This window comes from Leuresthes tenuis, unplaced genomic scaffold (assembly GCF_036924035.1).
Source record: "Leuresthes tenuis unplaced genomic scaffold, fLeuTen1.0.hap1 SCAF_20, whole genome shotgun sequence".
NCBI lineage: Eukaryota > Metazoa > Chordata > Actinopteri > Atheriniformes > Atherinopsidae > Leuresthes > Leuresthes tenuis.
The window spans coordinates 31,356,400-31,374,239 of NW_027325374.1; the positions used below are offsets into that span (position 1 = coordinate 31,356,400).

Sequence of the window (17,840 nt, forward strand, 5' to 3'; positions counted from 1 at the left end):
CTTTACATTGTAAAATGTGTCAAATGTGGACAAACACAAATACCTAACAGGCAAATAATAAAAATAATAATAACAACAACAATTATAATAAAAGACAAGGACCTTTCCAAAGAATTTAATCTGCTGTTCATGAGGAATCTTGTCGCCTTTTGGCCTTGTTCCCTCATCTAAATGACAGGCAAAACAGAAAAAAAGACAGTCAGGTCTGCATGCATTCATGTGAAAAAGACATTATTTCCATTGGTTCAGCAAAGAGCTAAAAAAAAAGAAAAAAGAAACACTTTGGGTGTGTGTTTGTGTGTCAGGGTGGGGGAGACATACATCAATTCACATAACAATTGCAAATTGTTTTCTACTTTTTCATTCATAAAGCTTTTGGCAAAGCCTTTTCTGGTTTGTTTAAGATTAGTCCTATACAAGTAACTACTATAGAGCCTGCTCATTGTAATACAGTATCCAACATCCTACTTGTTAGTCAGCCATTGTACATGTACCACTGATAGTGCACTGAAAAGTGAAACTGCACTCTTTTACTAATTCAATTCAGTTCAATCCAATTTTGGCAACAACAGCTTAGCATACAATGTCACACACAGCGTTGGAAGGTTAATACAGATGTACTATTTCTGTAGATAACATGGACAAGAACTCATAGCCAGCAGTTCAACATCACTGTCTGTAGCCTGTGCTCACCCGCCCGCACAGTCCCAAAGCCAAGTAAAGAGGCCCAAGAGTTGCTCCTGCAGCCATGAAAAAATAATATTGCCTTGCTGATATTCCTACTGTGTCCTCATCAGGGATCCAAGCTTGTCCATTCCATCCTCTAGTGATCCCACATCCACATCCACATAAATGGTTTGACTTTCTTTCACCCCTCGCCCCATTCCATTCCCTCGCTGCATCCAATACAGCTCCTCTTCAACACATCTTGATTTGGGGGTCTTGTTCCAGGCATTACTTGGGCTTTGGAAAACTCATTTACCTGCTCCAACAGGTTAACAACTTTCCTGTTGCCATGGTTATCCATCATAAAAGATGAAAAAAATTGCCAAACCAGCAGAGAAAAATGCTCAATAAATCTGTGTTTTCACAGAAAAACTCCACTGAAAATCTCTAAAGACTCAAATGAGCTACTAAAGCCATTTCACATGGAAGGATTAGGATGGCCAATTGGGCCGAACTCATAACCTGCTCCAGAGCAGTTGAAGCTACAAATTTTGGACTACCGTAAATTGCCTGAAATAAGCACTATCATTTCACTAACTGAATTTTTAATTGTTTTGAGTTGGAAGTGTTGAAAGTTGATCTCTGACATTTTAAGATAATCAAAAATGCTTAATTGAGATTGAATAAAAGTAATATGTCAAATAGGTTGAAGTGACAGAAAATCAATCATTCAATTGTCATCTTAAAAGTCAAATGGTGTACCACTTTTAAATGTTGATCAATTGTTGTAATTTTAATTGCCATATCTTATCACAATGCTATGAGTCAATTAAATCTTTTTGGCATTTATTCTAGGATTTATTTACCATGGATTATAACCTTAACTAAAAATCACCTATTTTGCCCAGAGTTCAATGTTTTTGGGTCCAAGATTTTTAGCTGAAGGAAAATGTTAATCTCTAAACGTGTTGAGCCTGATACTGTCACACCAATGAAGCTTTAAATTTTGTCTCCTTTAAAAAATAAAAAGTAGGGTGTGCATTGACTTACCATAGAAACCACACTCTCAATCAATTAACCTGTCTGTATATCCAAATATTCAATAATTCAAAATTTCAGTTTGATTTTGTCAATGACTTGAAGCTAAATGCACACATCAAAGTAAAAACTAAAATAACTTTATGTGCATCCATCATGACATAAACAGCAGGCATGTGTCCATGTACCAAGTTGCATAGCTAATCATTTTCTGCAGCAGTCCTTTCTTCAATACAATTTTTTTTTCCTTTCATTACAATCTTTGACTTTTATATATAATTCTTATATGTAAAACGCCCCTTTTTTGTGAGCATGCACAGGAATGATTAACACTAACTGAGTGGCATGATCATCGCAAATAATAGGAGCGGCTGTTTTGACATGCATCATTTTGTGTGTTTTGGCCTCTACTCTTACACCAAACTAGAAATATACAGTTCAGCAATTGTACTTGGCACAGATTGTTATTTGTTGAAGATTCAGTAGACGTCAGAGGAACCTCACCAAACTCCATCATATGTTGATGAGCCTGGTCGACATATGTAATAAGCTTGTGGAGGAAAGTGTAGGCAAAACGCTTCTCGATAGCTGGAGTGTCCAGGTCTTGCGACTTCATACCTCTGGAAACACACAAAGCACTTATGATGTAGTTTTTCATCTTTACCAGACTTATGAAAGTACACTGTTTATCCAGCCAGCCTGACTGAGAGTTAATAACCTAGCTTAATGCAAAACATGGACTTATAGGAAAAGTGCTAGTATGGCTTTGTCAAAGGTAATAAGTTCTCAAAAGACATGGTAAATGGAATGTACTCATCTAGCGCTTTTCTAGTCTAGCTGACCACTAAAAGTGCTTTTAACACTGCGTGCCGCATTCACCCATTCACACACACTCATACCTATACCTAACTATGTGCTTCCCAGTCATTCACACATTCATACACCAATGAATGCATGGGTAGGCAATGTGGGGTTTAGTGTCTTGCCCAAGGACACTTTGACATGTGGCCCGGGGAACCACCGACCTTCCAATTGGTGGGCAACTGCTCTTCCTTCTGAGCTACAGCCGCCCAATGTAACAACATACATGGTTGTTATCTACCGTAATCCAAAGCAGTACAACAACTGATGAATAAAAAATTATGGAATTAGTGATAATAGTAATAATCGTGGATAAACAAATGACAACATGCCTCTACAATTTTTACCAAGTGACAAAGAAACTTTAAATGAAGCCAATCCAGAAGTGCCAAAAACTGCATATCCTCAATGAGTAACTTGAGACTGTCTCCATAAAAAGGGTTAATCATAGAACCTGTGCATCTGCACAGCAAATATAAACATGTTGCATCTGTCTCTAGGTCATGTTGCTTTGCAAACATAAGAAAAATGAGCCCGTATGCCACCAAACTCCTGGTAAAGGCCATGGTTATTTCTCAGTTTAACTGGTGCAGTGCTCTTGTCGCATGTCTCCCAGCATGTGCTGCGAAACTCCCACAGATGGTCCAGAGCATGGTGGCATACCTGGTGTTTGATCAGCCACAAAAGGACACGCCACCATTATTTATTGAACTCCACTGGCTAATCATGGCTGCCTAAATCTAATTTAAGTCACTAATGCTTGCCGCATATTCTCAGTCATAGAAGCTTATGCTTGTTCTCAACCTCTTAATTTGGGGTTCCACTATTGTGAAACAAGCAAACAATTGCTACTGGAGCAGGTACATTTATTTAAACTTTCAAGAAACTATTTCTTCTGTGAACATCTCCTCTCCAACACCTACACTTACTTTGCACTTCTTTGCCTGTACCTACTTGTACTCTCATTTAAATAAAATAATCATTAGATGCATTTGACAGGGTTTCTAGAATGTTGTTTCTCAGTTGTAAGCTTCTTTGGATAAAAGTAGCAGATAAATGTAAATATTAATGTTAAAAGCCTGTAAAAGAAATAAATTCAAATAGTTAAAGTTTTACAGGTCTGCATTAGTATGGGTGTGGTCACTTTAAGGGTTTATGTGCCTAGGACTAGAGCCCTGCGCGGGACTGTTTTCTTCATCCCGCTCCTGCAGAATTTCTGACCATTACCGCCCGCTTTCACAATGTGTATGTCCACTCCCACCCGCACCCGCAAAACTTTGAGAATTTATGCCCGCACAATAATAGAAATGCATTGATTTTGTGTCTTCTCCCGTCCCGCAGGAGAAAACACGTAGTTTTACAGGCTATTAATAAAGAGATTCATGGACAATAGAGAAACTTCTCCAAATGTCAGACTTGCCTTGCTTTGTCTTTGTGATGTAAAGACCTTCTTTGAGCTCCCTTTCCACATCATTTATTGACATCCTGTCGCTAGGCTACATCCCGATCCGCAGTGTTTTTTTTAGCCGCCCGCTCCTGCCCGCAGCAAAGTTCATACTGCCCGCTCCCACGAGATTTGAGTTGGGTCCCTCGGGACCGGCGGGGCCCAATCCCAATGCAGCCCCTTTCTTGGACACAAACCAATGGTTGACACGTCAACCATTAGCAATGTACATCTTTTATTTGACCAGCAGCATAGATATATACACGTAGATGCCGCATTCGGGCTTGTCAGGCACGTTAAGTCGTAGTTTATGCGCATGATAGAATTATCCTTAAAGGGGAACTCCAGTATTTTTAAACCTAGACCTTTTTTCCGGCATGAAATACGTTTATCTATTCACCGAGAACAGTTTGGCGATAGTCCACGTCCTTCGGAAGCTATTTAGATAACTCGCAATCCATATCATGGAGTGAACAGGGTAAAGATGATGCAGCCCCTAAATAAGGCATTATCTGTCTTTATTTCACCAATACTTTAAGACGAATGAATGAACGAACGTGTATTATAGTTTTGTTAGCTCATAGGTGCTGTTATGTGGCTACTTACGGCTATAGGAGAGCTAATGGAGGGATTTCTACACAGGCACTCTACTGGGACCACTTCACTCATGTGAGTGCACGCTTTGAGTGCATGCTCGTCACAAAAAACGGCGGATTTTACTCATTTAAAAATCTCAACCTGGTGAGTTTTAATATTGTTTTTGGAAACTTTGCTGACTTTGTTATTGCATTTTGCATGTTGCCTGTTTGATGCTCTTCCTTGCTGCAGTCTTGTTGCCTAATTAGCATACTTAATTGGTTGGGGCTGTGTTTTGACTCTTGGCTGTTGTGTGGTAAACTATATATGGCTATAGGACAACCTAATTATTGTGAGAATGCTTTAAGGCATTCTCACTATTGTTTTCCTGTTTCTCTTTTTTGGCACTTAACTACTCATGCAATCTTTCACCGATTTCAACAATTCTGGTATCAAAACGTTCAGCTTGTTCAGCACATTCCAGCTATGACTTTTGGTGTTGATATCTTTTATACTTTTTAAACTATTTCACTTTTATCCAAATTTTTCCCGTCATTCAAATGAATGGAAATTTCTTTTAACTCCTCAAAAACTTCCTCCTCTTTCCAACCTAACTAGTTCAGCATATTTTCAGCTAGAGACACCATTCAAACTTTAAAATGTTCCCATGACATTCAGCTATTACCAAATAATTCAGCTTTTTAAAATATTAAGCCAATTCTGAAATATGACAGTTTCAAAACCATGAACATTTTTGCTCCTTCTTGATTTTTATGTTTTTATGAATGGCACACTGATCATTTTAACTTTTTCTGATATTCAAACAAATTCCTCTAACTTTCATACTGTTTAACTCAGACAAACAAAGTATACCTTAAAATGTAGGTACACTTGTCCTCTTTCAGCTGATGTAACTACTGAAGAGCTCACATTTACAGAATGTCAGCTATGAGCCTTGAAGCGAGAGAAACCTTTCAATTTCTCTCACTAACTCCAATGGAAATTTGGTCTGACGCCAGAGACAGGTTCAACTGTGTTCAACTCGCTGCCGTTTAAATTTCTTTCACTCCATTGAAATAAAAACGCAATTTCTGCAGGTTATAAAGGGAGAGAGCTCATTAAGCTGCAGCTGTTGACAAACATTGCTATCACTGATGACATCACTCTTCTACTCCCTGCTGTATATTACACTGAAGCCATTTTAACTATTACTGACTTGATTTCTGCAAAATTTTCACTAGATTCAGCTTTTTGAGCATGTTCAACTAATCCCATTCAACTTAACAAGCATTCTCACTGCTGTTTCGCAGAAACAGCTTTTTCTCGTTAACTATACCGTCTCTCTCTGTGTGTCTGAGTGTGTGTGTTTCTAGCTGTGGGAGATGTTGTTTTATTGAATATATATTCACACTGAAATTATGGCATTGATTTGAGCCCCACTGTAGTTGAACCATAAAAAATACTCTGGCGCTGCCACTGACTTCAGACAACAACAAACCACAGAGAACAATAGTCAAACATGAAGAAAGAAGCTGATGAGACCACTTTGGTTGGCCCGTGGATGGGAAGTTTTGTTTAAAAAAAAAACAGACAGATGGGATGGTCGGTGGCGTAGTGGAGGGTTTTGCATGCGCCCCGTGTATAGAGGCTACAGTCCTTGCTGCAGTCGACCCTGGTTCGAATTCCGCATTGGACAGCCTTTTACTGCGTGTCATCCCCCTCTCTCTGCTTTCTGCCTCTTTTTATCTGTCCAGTTCATTAAAAGGCATATTTTTTTTTCTTTTTTAAAAGGGACAGATGGATGGATGGAAGCACTTTTGGTTAAGTACCACCTTGAAAAAATAAACAATGTTTTGTTGCTTAAGCTTATAAGTCATTATTCAATTGTATACTAAAATCCATGTGAAAAAAATTGTTTCTCACTGTTTTCAGGTCAAATATTTATATGCAATTAAAAAATTGATTGATTTTGATTAATTAATTGCAAAGCCTCTAATTAATTAGATTTTTTTTTTTAATCAAGTCCCGGCCCTAATCTAAACCCAACCCAGACAAAAGTTTTGCACTGGACAACTTTAGTTTTAGAAAATATACTTTCTGACAGACTAAATGTTTTTCTGATTTCTTTTTTCCCTGCTTTTTCTAGAAAACACATGAGATATAGATTTTGCTACTGTATGCAAGCACTACCAAGACATTTGATTTAAACCATTCAAAACTCAAAATACACTTTTCAGTGCTTCTAATCAGAGCACAAAGTGGTCACCAAATCTTCTACCTGGAAACAGTGTAGCCATTGATCTGAAGGAACTTAAGAATGTCTTGTGCTTTTTCTCTGTCTTTTGATTTCTCTTTGGCAGTCAGTGTATCAAAAGGAACCAGCAGGGGATGGCTTCCACCACCTGGAGACAACAGGATCATAGCAGAAAGAAAAAACATTAACAGGCTACTGTACATTTAAACAGTTACTGTTTGAATGGCTAATAGAGCAACTTTGACCATGGCTTTCTAATCATAGAGGACAGCACTACCTTTTTTTTTTTTTTTTTTTTTAACTGGATGGTTAGATCCTTGTTTACATGACAATATTGGATAGAGTTTAACTGTCTCTTTTCCAGGGCTGCAGCCAAGGTATGTTTTTGGTGCAGTTCATCTGTTTGTCTGCATGATCATGTACAAACTACCAGGGAGAATTTTATGACACATAATGGAGAAGTGCGTAATGGGCAAAGTAGAAACTCCTTAAAATTGGGTGTGAATCCAGATAATTTTCCTGAAAACTGCAAGATGGTTTGTAGGTCTTGGTAGAGGATTCCCCTCTCCACCTAGACCTGTAGTTTCACCATAGTTGCCTTTTTGGAAAAAAAAAATCCAAATCATTAATTGCACACTTACTAAGAATGCAGGAAATTATACATAAAATTCAGAAACAGAAACATTCAGGTTTCTTTGCCATAATATAATGGCAACATGAAAAGCTAAGGCTGATCAAACAAATGAAAGAATACGGTAAATATCAATTATCGGAAGCTCTGTTTGTGGAAGTGTGCAGGTATCACCTTTGGCTTCCAGCTCCATTTTCTTCTTCCTAGCCCAGATATTATGATAATTCTCTGCAAGCAGTTCTGCCATAGACTGAAGAAGTACAATTATAATTATGTATTATACTTTGTAGATCAAATGATTTATCTAATGCATTTCTGCTTTCTTTTTGTGTATAAAGTGATATTATGTAATTTACCTGCATGTCTCTGGACAGTGTAACATTGCTCACATCAACTGGTCTTGGAGTGAAAGCTGAAGCTCCTTCGAAAGATAGCTGTGGCGGATGTATATAATATATGGTGGAATTTTTTCACACAAATTTTTTTTAAGAAATTATTCAAATTTGAAGTTAAATGTTAGATAATGCACGAGGCTTGAATGGCGTATTATGTTCACATCTACCTGGCTGGTCTGTGATATCCGTCTGGATTTGTTGTGGAGACTGGCATGGTGTCCTTCTCTGTTCCTGTCAATTCTCCAGCCCCATAACAACATGGTCTTCAAAGACTCTCTGACTGGGAAGCAGTATGCCTCTTTATCCTGCAACATTAAAACATTCAAATCACAGATGACAGTAGCTAAATAGCAAAAACCATGCAACACAATTACCTTTCAAAATAAAAAAAGTGCAAAGAGTTCAACACTCAACAAGTGCAGCAAAGTACAAATATGACAGAGTTTTGTAGGTAGAGTTACAAAAAAGTTTCACCTGGTTTCAAAAGTAAACATTTGAAGAGACATAGTAACTTGTTCGAAATGAAAACAGCACTGAGTGCAAATCTTTTAAATAGGAGTCTGTAAAAGACTTGTGCCAACGGGCCTTCAAAGATTTACCAAAAGAAGAAAAAAAATTCCAGATTGTTCCTTTTTTTTTTTAAATCAAATTTTATTCTTAATGGAAAACATTATACAAATTGGGCATGACACATAACAGGGTGGCAAATGGAGAAAAAAAGGACAAAGTAACACAAATAACACAGCGGCATATTATGTATACACTATTGTAGTGAACATGCAAATATGTTGAGATACCCCTCCTCTCGACACATGACCGTTGGGATAGGCTCCAGCCCCCCCGCGACCCAACCAACTGATTAAGCAGGTATAGAAAATGGATGGATGGATGGAAATAACAAATGACTCAGAAATAAAAAGAACAGATAAATAAATGTCAAGCAAAAAAGGAACAGGTTAAAGGAGAACTGAACAAATAGATGTGATTTATCTGATAGTTATGAAATGAATTCAATGATGTTGAAATTGAAAAGTAAATGCATCATTTTGAAATACTACTCCAAATATTAATAATGATTTAGAAAGAAAATAAAGTCATGGGGAAAAATTAACTGGGAAAAAAAGACTGGATGGATGGACAGATGGATAGTTAAAGGACCTGAGTCTCCTCAGGAAGTAAAGCCGGCTCAGGCCCTTCTTATTGATGGCCTCTGTGTTAGTGGACCAGTCCAGTTTATTGTCCAGTGTGAAACCCAGGTACCTGTATGCTGGTACCATCTCCACATCCATCCTACCAATGCAGACAGGAGAGGGCAGTGGCTTGTTCCTCCTGAAGTCCACCACCATCTCCTTCGTCTTCGCCACGTTCAGCTGCAGGTGGTTCTCCCCACTTCACAAAGCTGTCGACCAGGTCCCTGTACTCTTGCCTACCTCTTGCCCTCAACACACCCCACAATGGCCATGTCATCAAAGAATTTCTGCAGATGACACAACTCAGTGCAGTACTTAAAGTCAGACATGTATGTGGTGAAGAGGAGGAGGGGGGTGGTGGTGCTGGATGGTGTTGAAGGCACTGGAGAAGTCGAAGAACATGATCCGGACTTGGGTGTTGGGTCTGTCCAGGGAGGAGTAGGCCTTCTGCAGTAGGTGGATGATTGCATCATCAACCCTAAAATGGGGCTGATATGCAAACTACAGGGGTCTTGTGATGTACACACCAGCGGTCTGAGGTGTTGGGGAGAGGTGAGCGGCTATTGCTCGGAGAAGCTGTAGAGAGACCGTCAGGCATGTGGGGGTTGGAGTTGAACCTATTCAACTCGTTGGCAGGTTGTTCATTCCCCTCAGATGCACCCCACCTCTCCTCTCAAAGCCAGTGATCTCTCTCACCCACTCCATACATCCCTGATGCTGTTGTTCTCCAGTTTGTGCTCCAATTTTCTCTTGTAGTTTGTCCTTTCTCTCCCTGATGCTGCGCTTAAGCTACCTTTGTACTCGTTTGAATTCTGCTCAGGCCACAGAGCATCCCAGTTTGTGGCCTCCAGTGCTCCACGCAGTGTTTCCATGGCCTCAAGCGACCATTTCCTGACTGTCCTCACTGTGGCTGGATGCTGCTGTACCACAGGCTTGTATATTGGTGAGAGCAGGACAAGGTTGGGGTCTGACCCGCCCATTGGTGGCAAACATTTACAATTCCAAAGTCTTATTTTCGACAAACTGGTTGGGAGTGTGGATGAGAGGGAAACATGGTTAGTGTCACCTGTGATGACGATGAAGGCCCCACGGTGTTTGGTTTGTAGTCCTGCACTGTGGATGACATCACACGTTGCTTCAGCGTTCCCAGATGGAGGAATGTCAACAATGATGGCGATGACACTGGTAAATCATATGAACGAAGTCCATATGATGGAAGCAACAAGCTCGATGTCCAGGCTGCAGACACGCTCTTTCACTGAGACGTGCCCGGGGTTATACCACCTGTTGTTCACAAGCACAGCATGGCCCCCTCCTTTTCTTCTTGCGGTCGCAGTGGTGTCCCTGTCGGCTCGAACCGTCTGGAAGCCGGGACATTGACGTTGGAGTCCTGTATCTGCTATTGCAGCCCTGTTTTCGTGACACACATGATACTGGACTCTCTATACCCCCTCTGAGTCCTGGCAAGGGCTTCCAGTTCATCAGCTTTATTTGCGAATGATCTCACGTTTCCAGTGATGACTGCGGGGATGCAGGGCTTATACCTCCTTTTCTTCATCCTCTGTTTAAGCTTTGCTCTACAGCCTCGTTGTCTTCTCTGTAGCTCCTCTGGTATGGTGGGTCTCTCTCTGCCCAAGTGAGTCGGGCACATCAGGGCCATCAGCTGGTCGCGGATGTAAACAATGTCGGCGGTGTTGCAGGCATGCCTCCCAGTGTTCCAAAGAGTCCCAAGTGCAATTAAGAGTAGTAATAACTATCCTATCCATTGAAAAAGCATCTCACCGTTGTGCGGTGCAATGATGAACAGGACAGTGCAAAAATAAAGATAAATAAAGCTGCAAGCAGCCATGAACGGGCCCTCGCAGGTGTGCACATCGGGGTATGCGCTGGACTCAGTCCGATGCGCACCGCACAGCCGTCCATCAAGTGGAGAGCAGGATGTAAGAATCCCAGCCAGGCATACTACCGTCAGGCATAAAAAGTGACGTTTTTGGCCACCAGTAGGTGGCGCAAAAAGCATGTGTAAGTTTGGTCATATGTATGCATTCTGGGTGGAGCCCACATGCAGCCTATGAAGTTTGGGGAAGATCAGACAATGTATGAAGAAGTTATAAGTGGCTTATTTGACCACCACGAGGTGGCACTATAAGCATGTGTAATTTCTGGCATATGTATGCGTTCTGGGTGGAGGCCAATGATGTTTGGTGAAGATCGGACAATGTATGCAAAAGTTGTAAGTTATTGTGTTTTGTGGCGAGTAGCAGCGAGTCCTCAAAGTTTGAGGATCTGCAACAACCACAACCTTCAGACTTTGGAAGAAATTCTCCTAACTTTAAATCCCCCATGTTTTAAGAGTAATCTGACCAAGTTTGAAGCCGTTACCATTAAATCTGTAGTTAGAGTTTGATCATATGTGAGGGGTGGAAACAAAGTGACATTTCCAACCAACAGCAGATGGTGCTATATGTGAGGGTCAGTATGTGTATATATATGCACTCAGGGCAGAGTCCCCGGCAAGCCTATGATGTTTGGTGAAGATCATACAATGAATCCAAAAGTTTTCAGAGACTTTGTGTTTTTTGGCGAGCAGTGGCGAGTCGTCAAGGTTTGAGGGTCTGCCATGGACACACCTTTTAGAAATTGGAAAATCTGATCACAACTTCTAATCCCCCATGGCTGAAGAGTAAGCACACCAAGTTTGAAGACGGTAGCAATAGATCTGTAGGAGGAGTTCGATCAGATGCGAGGTGTGTAAAAATGCAAAAACGGCACTAATTTGCACGTTCAATTAAAAATGGCTGACTTCCTGTGGCCCCAGCGCCATGATGAAGGCGTGTACCGAATTTGACCAGCCTACGCAAAACTAAGCCCAATGGCAGGGGTATTTTGAAAATTTGGAGGAGGCGCTACAGAGCAATTCTCCTCCGGCCACAAACAATATTATTTACATACGTATGAGGTCGTTAGCATGGACATGTGTGCCAAGTTTCATGACCTTGCGATGATGATATTGCTCTTAATCCACAAACGCCAAAACACGATCTTCATCACCCCGCCACGGCCACACCCTTCAGACTTTGGAAAAAGATTCTCCTAACTTTTAGTCCCCCATGGCTTAATAGCACTGAAAAAATGTGATCAAAGTGCAAAGAATAATAATAATGACAATAATAACGCCAAGGGATACAATAGGGTCTCCGCTGTTTCACAGCTCAGACTCTAATAATAACGCCAAGGGATACAATAATGCTTCGCTGCCTTGCAGCTCAGGTCCTAATAATAACGCCAAGGGATACAATAGGGCTTCGTTGCCTTGCAGCTTGGGCCCTAATAACGCCAAGGGATACAATAGGGCTTCGCTGCCTTGCAGCTTGGGCCCTAATAATGCCAAGGCATACAATAGGGCTTCACTGCCTTGCAGCTCGGGCTCTCATAATAACGCCAACAGATACAATAGGGCCTCCACTCTTTCGCAGCTCGGGCCCTAACTATCATTCTATCATCCCCGCGGTGCGGAGGTGAATGTGGCGCAGGGAGAGAGCAGAACCGAGGCTGCAGGGCTACAGGAGGAGGATTGAAGACCACCTAGATTGTAACAACAGCAGGCAGGTATGGCAGGGAGTCCAGCACCTCACCAACTACAGGACCAACTTTGGGGCTGCTGAAGGGGACAACTCGCTGGCAGAGCGGTAGAGCAACCAGAAACAGCCACACTCCACCCTATGGCCCATGGAAGCCTCACCCTCACAGTGGAGGAGCGTGAGGTGAGGCGCACAGTGCAGGCCGTAAACCCAAGGAAGGCAGCTGGACCTGATGGTGTCTCCTGACCTGTGCCGAAGGACCAACTGGCTGGAGTCTTCACCAGAGTTTTCACACCCTCTCCCTGTCCACTGTCCCACCCTTCCTGAAGTCCTCCATCATTGTCCCCCTGCCCAAGAAACCCCACATCTCCAGTCTCAATAAGTACCGGCCAGTTGCACTTACCTCAGTGATGATGAAGTGCTTTGAAAAACTGGTATGGGGTCATACCACCTCAATCCTCCCACCAATTTTTGACCCACACCAGTTTGCATACAAGGCAAACAGATTCACAGAAGATGCAGGTCTGTCCCTCTAGAGCATCAGGATGGTGCTCTTTGTGGACTTCAGCTCGCCATCCTCCAACATAAACAAATGGGCAAACTGATGGACTTGGATCTTCCATACTCCACCTGAACATGGATCAGGAGCTTCCTGTCTGGTCGCAGTGAGAATGGGCACACACACATCCACAGCTCTGAGTCTTAGCACTGGCTCCCCACAGGGCTGTGTGCTGAGTCCTTTACTCTACACTCTGTACACCTACGACTGCACCTCCACCCATCACAGTAAGACCACGGTGGTGGGGCTCATCTCTGGGGGGGATGAGACCACTTACAGGGAGGAGACGGAGCGGCTGACAGTTTGGTGAAGGGAGAACAATCTGCTCCTCAACACCTCCAAAACAAAAGAGGTCATCATCAATTTCAGGAGGAAGAAAATGGATATCCTTCCACTGTACATTGACAGGGACAGTGTGGAAAGGGTGGTGGACTTCCACTTCCAGGGTGTCCATCTTGAGTAGGACCTGAATTGGGGCGTGAACACCTCGGAGTTGCTAAAAAAGGCTCAGTCGAGACTGCACTTCCTGTGAGTTCTGAGGAAAAACAACATTTCCCAGAGACTGTTGGTGTCCTTTTATCCGTGCTCCATTGAGAGCATCCTTGTATCTTGTATATACGTGTGGACCATCTGTTGAGGTTTCACTGTGCATGCTGGAGGACATGCGAGAACAGCACTGCAGTAGTCAATCAATGGCCTTTAACAGGAGTTCAGGAGAATACAGAGTCAGATACTACCACATTTTTCTTATGTTGCAAAGTGCAAAGCATCACGTTTGATAGACATACAGCAGCTTTATATATGCTCAGACTGCTATTCAGTTTTCAAGGAAATGGGTAAGCTTGATCTTAGTAAATTATCAAATAAATTGACATTACATACATGGTAGGTAATTAAACTGCTTGAGTGAATATGACTTTGAGATGGACATTTGGATGAGGTGGACATTTGTGTTCATGGAAACATTTATTTTCATATTATAGTTTCTGCATTAAAGATTGCATTCCAATTATCTACAGAAAGGGAAAGCAGTACATGAGCACAATTTATCTTCTCAGAGGATAGATAAGTCTGCAGGATCAAAACAAATTGCCAGACAGTCTGCAGAGGAGAGCCACGTGTTCACTCTCTGATCATCACTTATGTCATGTCTTCCCATGTGTCATAACACAGCTGTGTGTAAAATATCTATACCAACTACTTAACAAAGGCACACCAAAATCAGGATTGTTTGGGCCAATGCTGTGTAAGACTGCACAGAGACTTTTTAAAATATTTCTATCTTCTTTTTTTTTGCAAAAAAATGTTTGTTGTGTGTTAACTGTAAATAGTTTAGCACCTTCTATAAGCAGACTCAAACAGATGCATAGACACTACCTTCTCAGAAAGAGTTTTGTATGGTTTCAGTAGTGGATGGCTCTTCCTGGTCTCACATATAAGTTCTCCATATGACCAGCCATTGGAAAACTGGAAAACATAAAGACAAAGTAATTTCAAAATTAACAGAATTTATGCTGAAAATAATATATTATAGCAGCAAATTCTTCTACACATTTAGATGTGATCATGAGACAGCGATACTAATACAACAAAATACTATTTTCTTTCATATCACTAAACTCTCAAAATCCAAATGAACCAACATATAGAGTCAAATCTCATATTTTTTGGCGTCACATTTGTAGGCTGCATTGTTTAAGAATGTCTTATCCCACCTTAATACCAGCAGCTTGGCATTGTGTGGAAGCAACGACACAATCTTAATTTTGGCCAGCGTGTTAACAGATAAGAGCATCAAAACCAGCCTTCTTCACCTGCTCAGTGTGTCAGATCTCTACATATCATCCCTCAGATGATAGTCCAGGTCGATAAACAGCCAGGTCGATAAACATCCAAAGGGAGCATAGCCCTAAAGTCAAGAGTATTGTTCTACTGTTCATAATTCTGATTTTTCTTCCCAGCACAATGACATCAATTAAGGAAAACATCATGATAACTATCAGCTACATGGTCAGAGAGGTGGCATGAGATATATCCTCGCCTCCAACACTGAATCTTGACACAAACATGTGGCAATACAGCAATACACATGCAATGCATATGTCATTGTGCCGATGTGAAGCAGGCCTTATGTCAGTCACTGCCTAAAAAGACAGCCCTTTATGAAGCACTCATGAAACACAATTGATAAACATGAAACATGTTGATGTTGTCATGTGGCTGGTCGTTTATATGTTATGGCTATATGGTACTTCTGCTTTTATCATGACGATAGAGATTTAAGATTTTACAAATAAAAATTTAAACACATGACCTCTCATCTACTTACTTTTTCTATACACCACCTCTCATGGTTGAGCTCTGCATATCTGATGATGAAATAGTCCAGCTTCTCAGGGACATTCACACTAATGAGGGGAGACATGGAAAAAAATAAATATTCACATTTGGGGTCTTCATCTCTCAGCGCTGAGCTAGGCTACAGATACATGAATCCTTAAGTAAATTGAATATACATTTCTATTTCTATTAGTGCGCAAACAATACTAGACAATGACTGAATCTTTTCTTGTCAAAAATCTTGTATTTAAGGAGGCTCACAGGAAATTTTAGAACTGGGACTAGAAAGCACTGGTTGTAAGAAAGCATGTAAGAAAGCAGAAAATGGGTTGCATACTTAGTGGTGTCTGCAGGCTGCGGAGTGAAGTTTCCCTCTGAGTCCATAGATGACTGTTTTTCCATCAGAGACATGTAGTTGGATTCCATGTAGTCTGGGGGAAGAGCTCCAGCCACAGCACTAAGACATGGCAGCGCCAACTTAAACAACTCCTGGTCATAATTCTACATCATGAAGACACAAATGAAGTAAGTTTTCTGCTTAATACCTCTTTGGACAGTAATTATATGCTTCCATTGCACACGGATGACCCTTTGACTCGACTTGCACATATTTATAGCTAATGGTCTCCACGCTTATAATTAATTGAGAACTTTGAATGTTGGCTAAGGAAGCATTACTGTACAAAACATCACATTCAGCATTTTTGATTTTTGTGCTTTTGTAAAAGAAGGCTGTATGTCACCTCTTCCATAGCTGACAGTGCTTATAAAAAAAAGTCCAGGTTGGTAAGGTTTTTCTCAGGCCAGTGTTTTGTGACAGCTGTTTATACTTATTATTATAACAAAATATAAAATAAAAATTGTTAAAGAGAGAAATTATGTATTAAGACAAACCATACAAAATTAACATAAATCAAAAATTCCTGGATTGATGATATTTGAAGTGTCACTTTCTCTACCAAGGGATAAGTATGGGGACAGTGCCAAAGTATGAAAATATACCAATGGTAATCTTTATCCATAACGGAATGCACAGTTCAGCGTATATGGTAAATGGACTTGTACTTGTATAGCGCTTTTCTAGTCTAGCTGACCATCACTTCTAGCTGCCGCATTCACCTTAAGACACCACGTCTTAAGATATAACTACGGGCTTTCTAAGCATTCACACACATTCATACCACTTTCAGTGTCTTGCCCAAGGACGCTTCGACATGTATCCTGGGGAAGCCAGAGTCGAACCACCGACCTTCCAATTGGTGGGCGACTGCTCTTCCTCCTGAGCTACAGTCGCCCCCGTATATCAAGTATTATTTTGGTGGTTTTAATCTAGTTTTAATATACAAACTGAGGCTATAGACTTCAAAATATTTGATTCCATGACAAAGTAGATTTGACATAGATTGAAGCTAAATAAAATAAAGCCATATGCCTCACACATCCTACAATTTCTTACCCAATTTCTTTGTTTTATACTGATATAGTTGGCATATAACTAGAGGTCACCTAACCTCACCTTGCATGACAGGGCATCAAATATTCCCCAGAAGAGTTTCCTGGAGAGATGAAGCTCTTCATCTGAAGCTGCTCCAAAATTACCCCAACCTCCAGCAAGGCAGTAATACTTCCAACAACGCTCGTAATGATTGGTCAGCAGCTGGGAAATGTGATAAACACAATCATCAGCATTCAGCAAGCTTTTACATATTATACCAAAGCAAACACAATTTTTCAATTCATGATTAACATGTTAACCCATTTCTAATAAATCTAGAAAAAAAAGAAAAACATATTTTGTTAAAGTGTTGTAGTGTGACAAAATATAGAAAATGAACATAGTTCTCCTTCTCTTATGCCCATCAAACATAATCACTATTTCATGTTGAGGAGACAACAGAAAAGTAGAAAATGTGTACATTGTTGATGGTATTGTAAAACTAACAATTTTACTAAAGGTATAAGGGACTGTTCCTATACGGTGGAAAACCTGGAAAACACTTAAGGATGAACAGAGCACAGACATAATAAATATGTTTCTCACCTTCAGAGGCATTTTGGCATGTTCATTAAGCAGAGGTACATCAAACACCAACCTCCTGAGCAGGTGCTGCATCATTGAAGGCCTCAGCTTACTGCACATTATTAGGATGGCATAAACGACAAAGAATATGTTTTCAAGAACTAGCTCTACAAAAACATTATGGATTAGATGATGAGTAGGTCTCCCATATAAGAAACAATAAACATTATTACACCGTAGGAGTGTGATTGCTGTAATACACTGCCTTAGCAGAGGAAATCTGGT

At 40.8% G+C, this 17,840-nt stretch overlaps 1 protein-coding gene across 8 annotated transcripts in view; it reads right to left on the reverse strand.

Annotated features, from left to right (window-relative positions):
* The window catches only part of ryr2a (ryanodine receptor 2a (cardiac)), a 388,615-nt gene that overhangs the window by 115,095 nt on the left and 255,680 nt on the right, over positions 1-17,840 (reverse strand). For all 8 annotated transcript variants that reach the window (XM_072372753.1, XM_072372750.1, XM_072372751.1 and 5 more), the window contains exons 54-64: positions 17,577-17,667; positions 17,052-17,192; positions 15,873-16,036; positions 15,525-15,603; positions 14,573-14,662; positions 8,033-8,170; positions 7,827-7,904; positions 7,645-7,720; positions 6,864-6,987; positions 2,209-2,324; positions 103-167 (exon numbers count right to left, since the gene is read on the reverse strand). In XM_072372753.1, the coding sequence (XP_072228854.1) occupies positions 103-167; positions 2,209-2,324; positions 6,864-6,987; positions 7,645-7,720; positions 7,827-7,904; positions 8,033-8,170; positions 14,573-14,662; positions 15,525-15,603; positions 15,873-16,036; positions 17,052-17,192; positions 17,577-17,667 (1,162 nt within the window). The remainder of the gene's footprint in view (positions 1-102; positions 168-2,208; positions 2,325-6,863; positions 6,988-7,644; positions 7,721-7,826; positions 7,905-8,032; positions 8,171-14,572; positions 14,663-15,524; positions 15,604-15,872; positions 16,037-17,051; positions 17,193-17,576; positions 17,668-17,840) is intronic.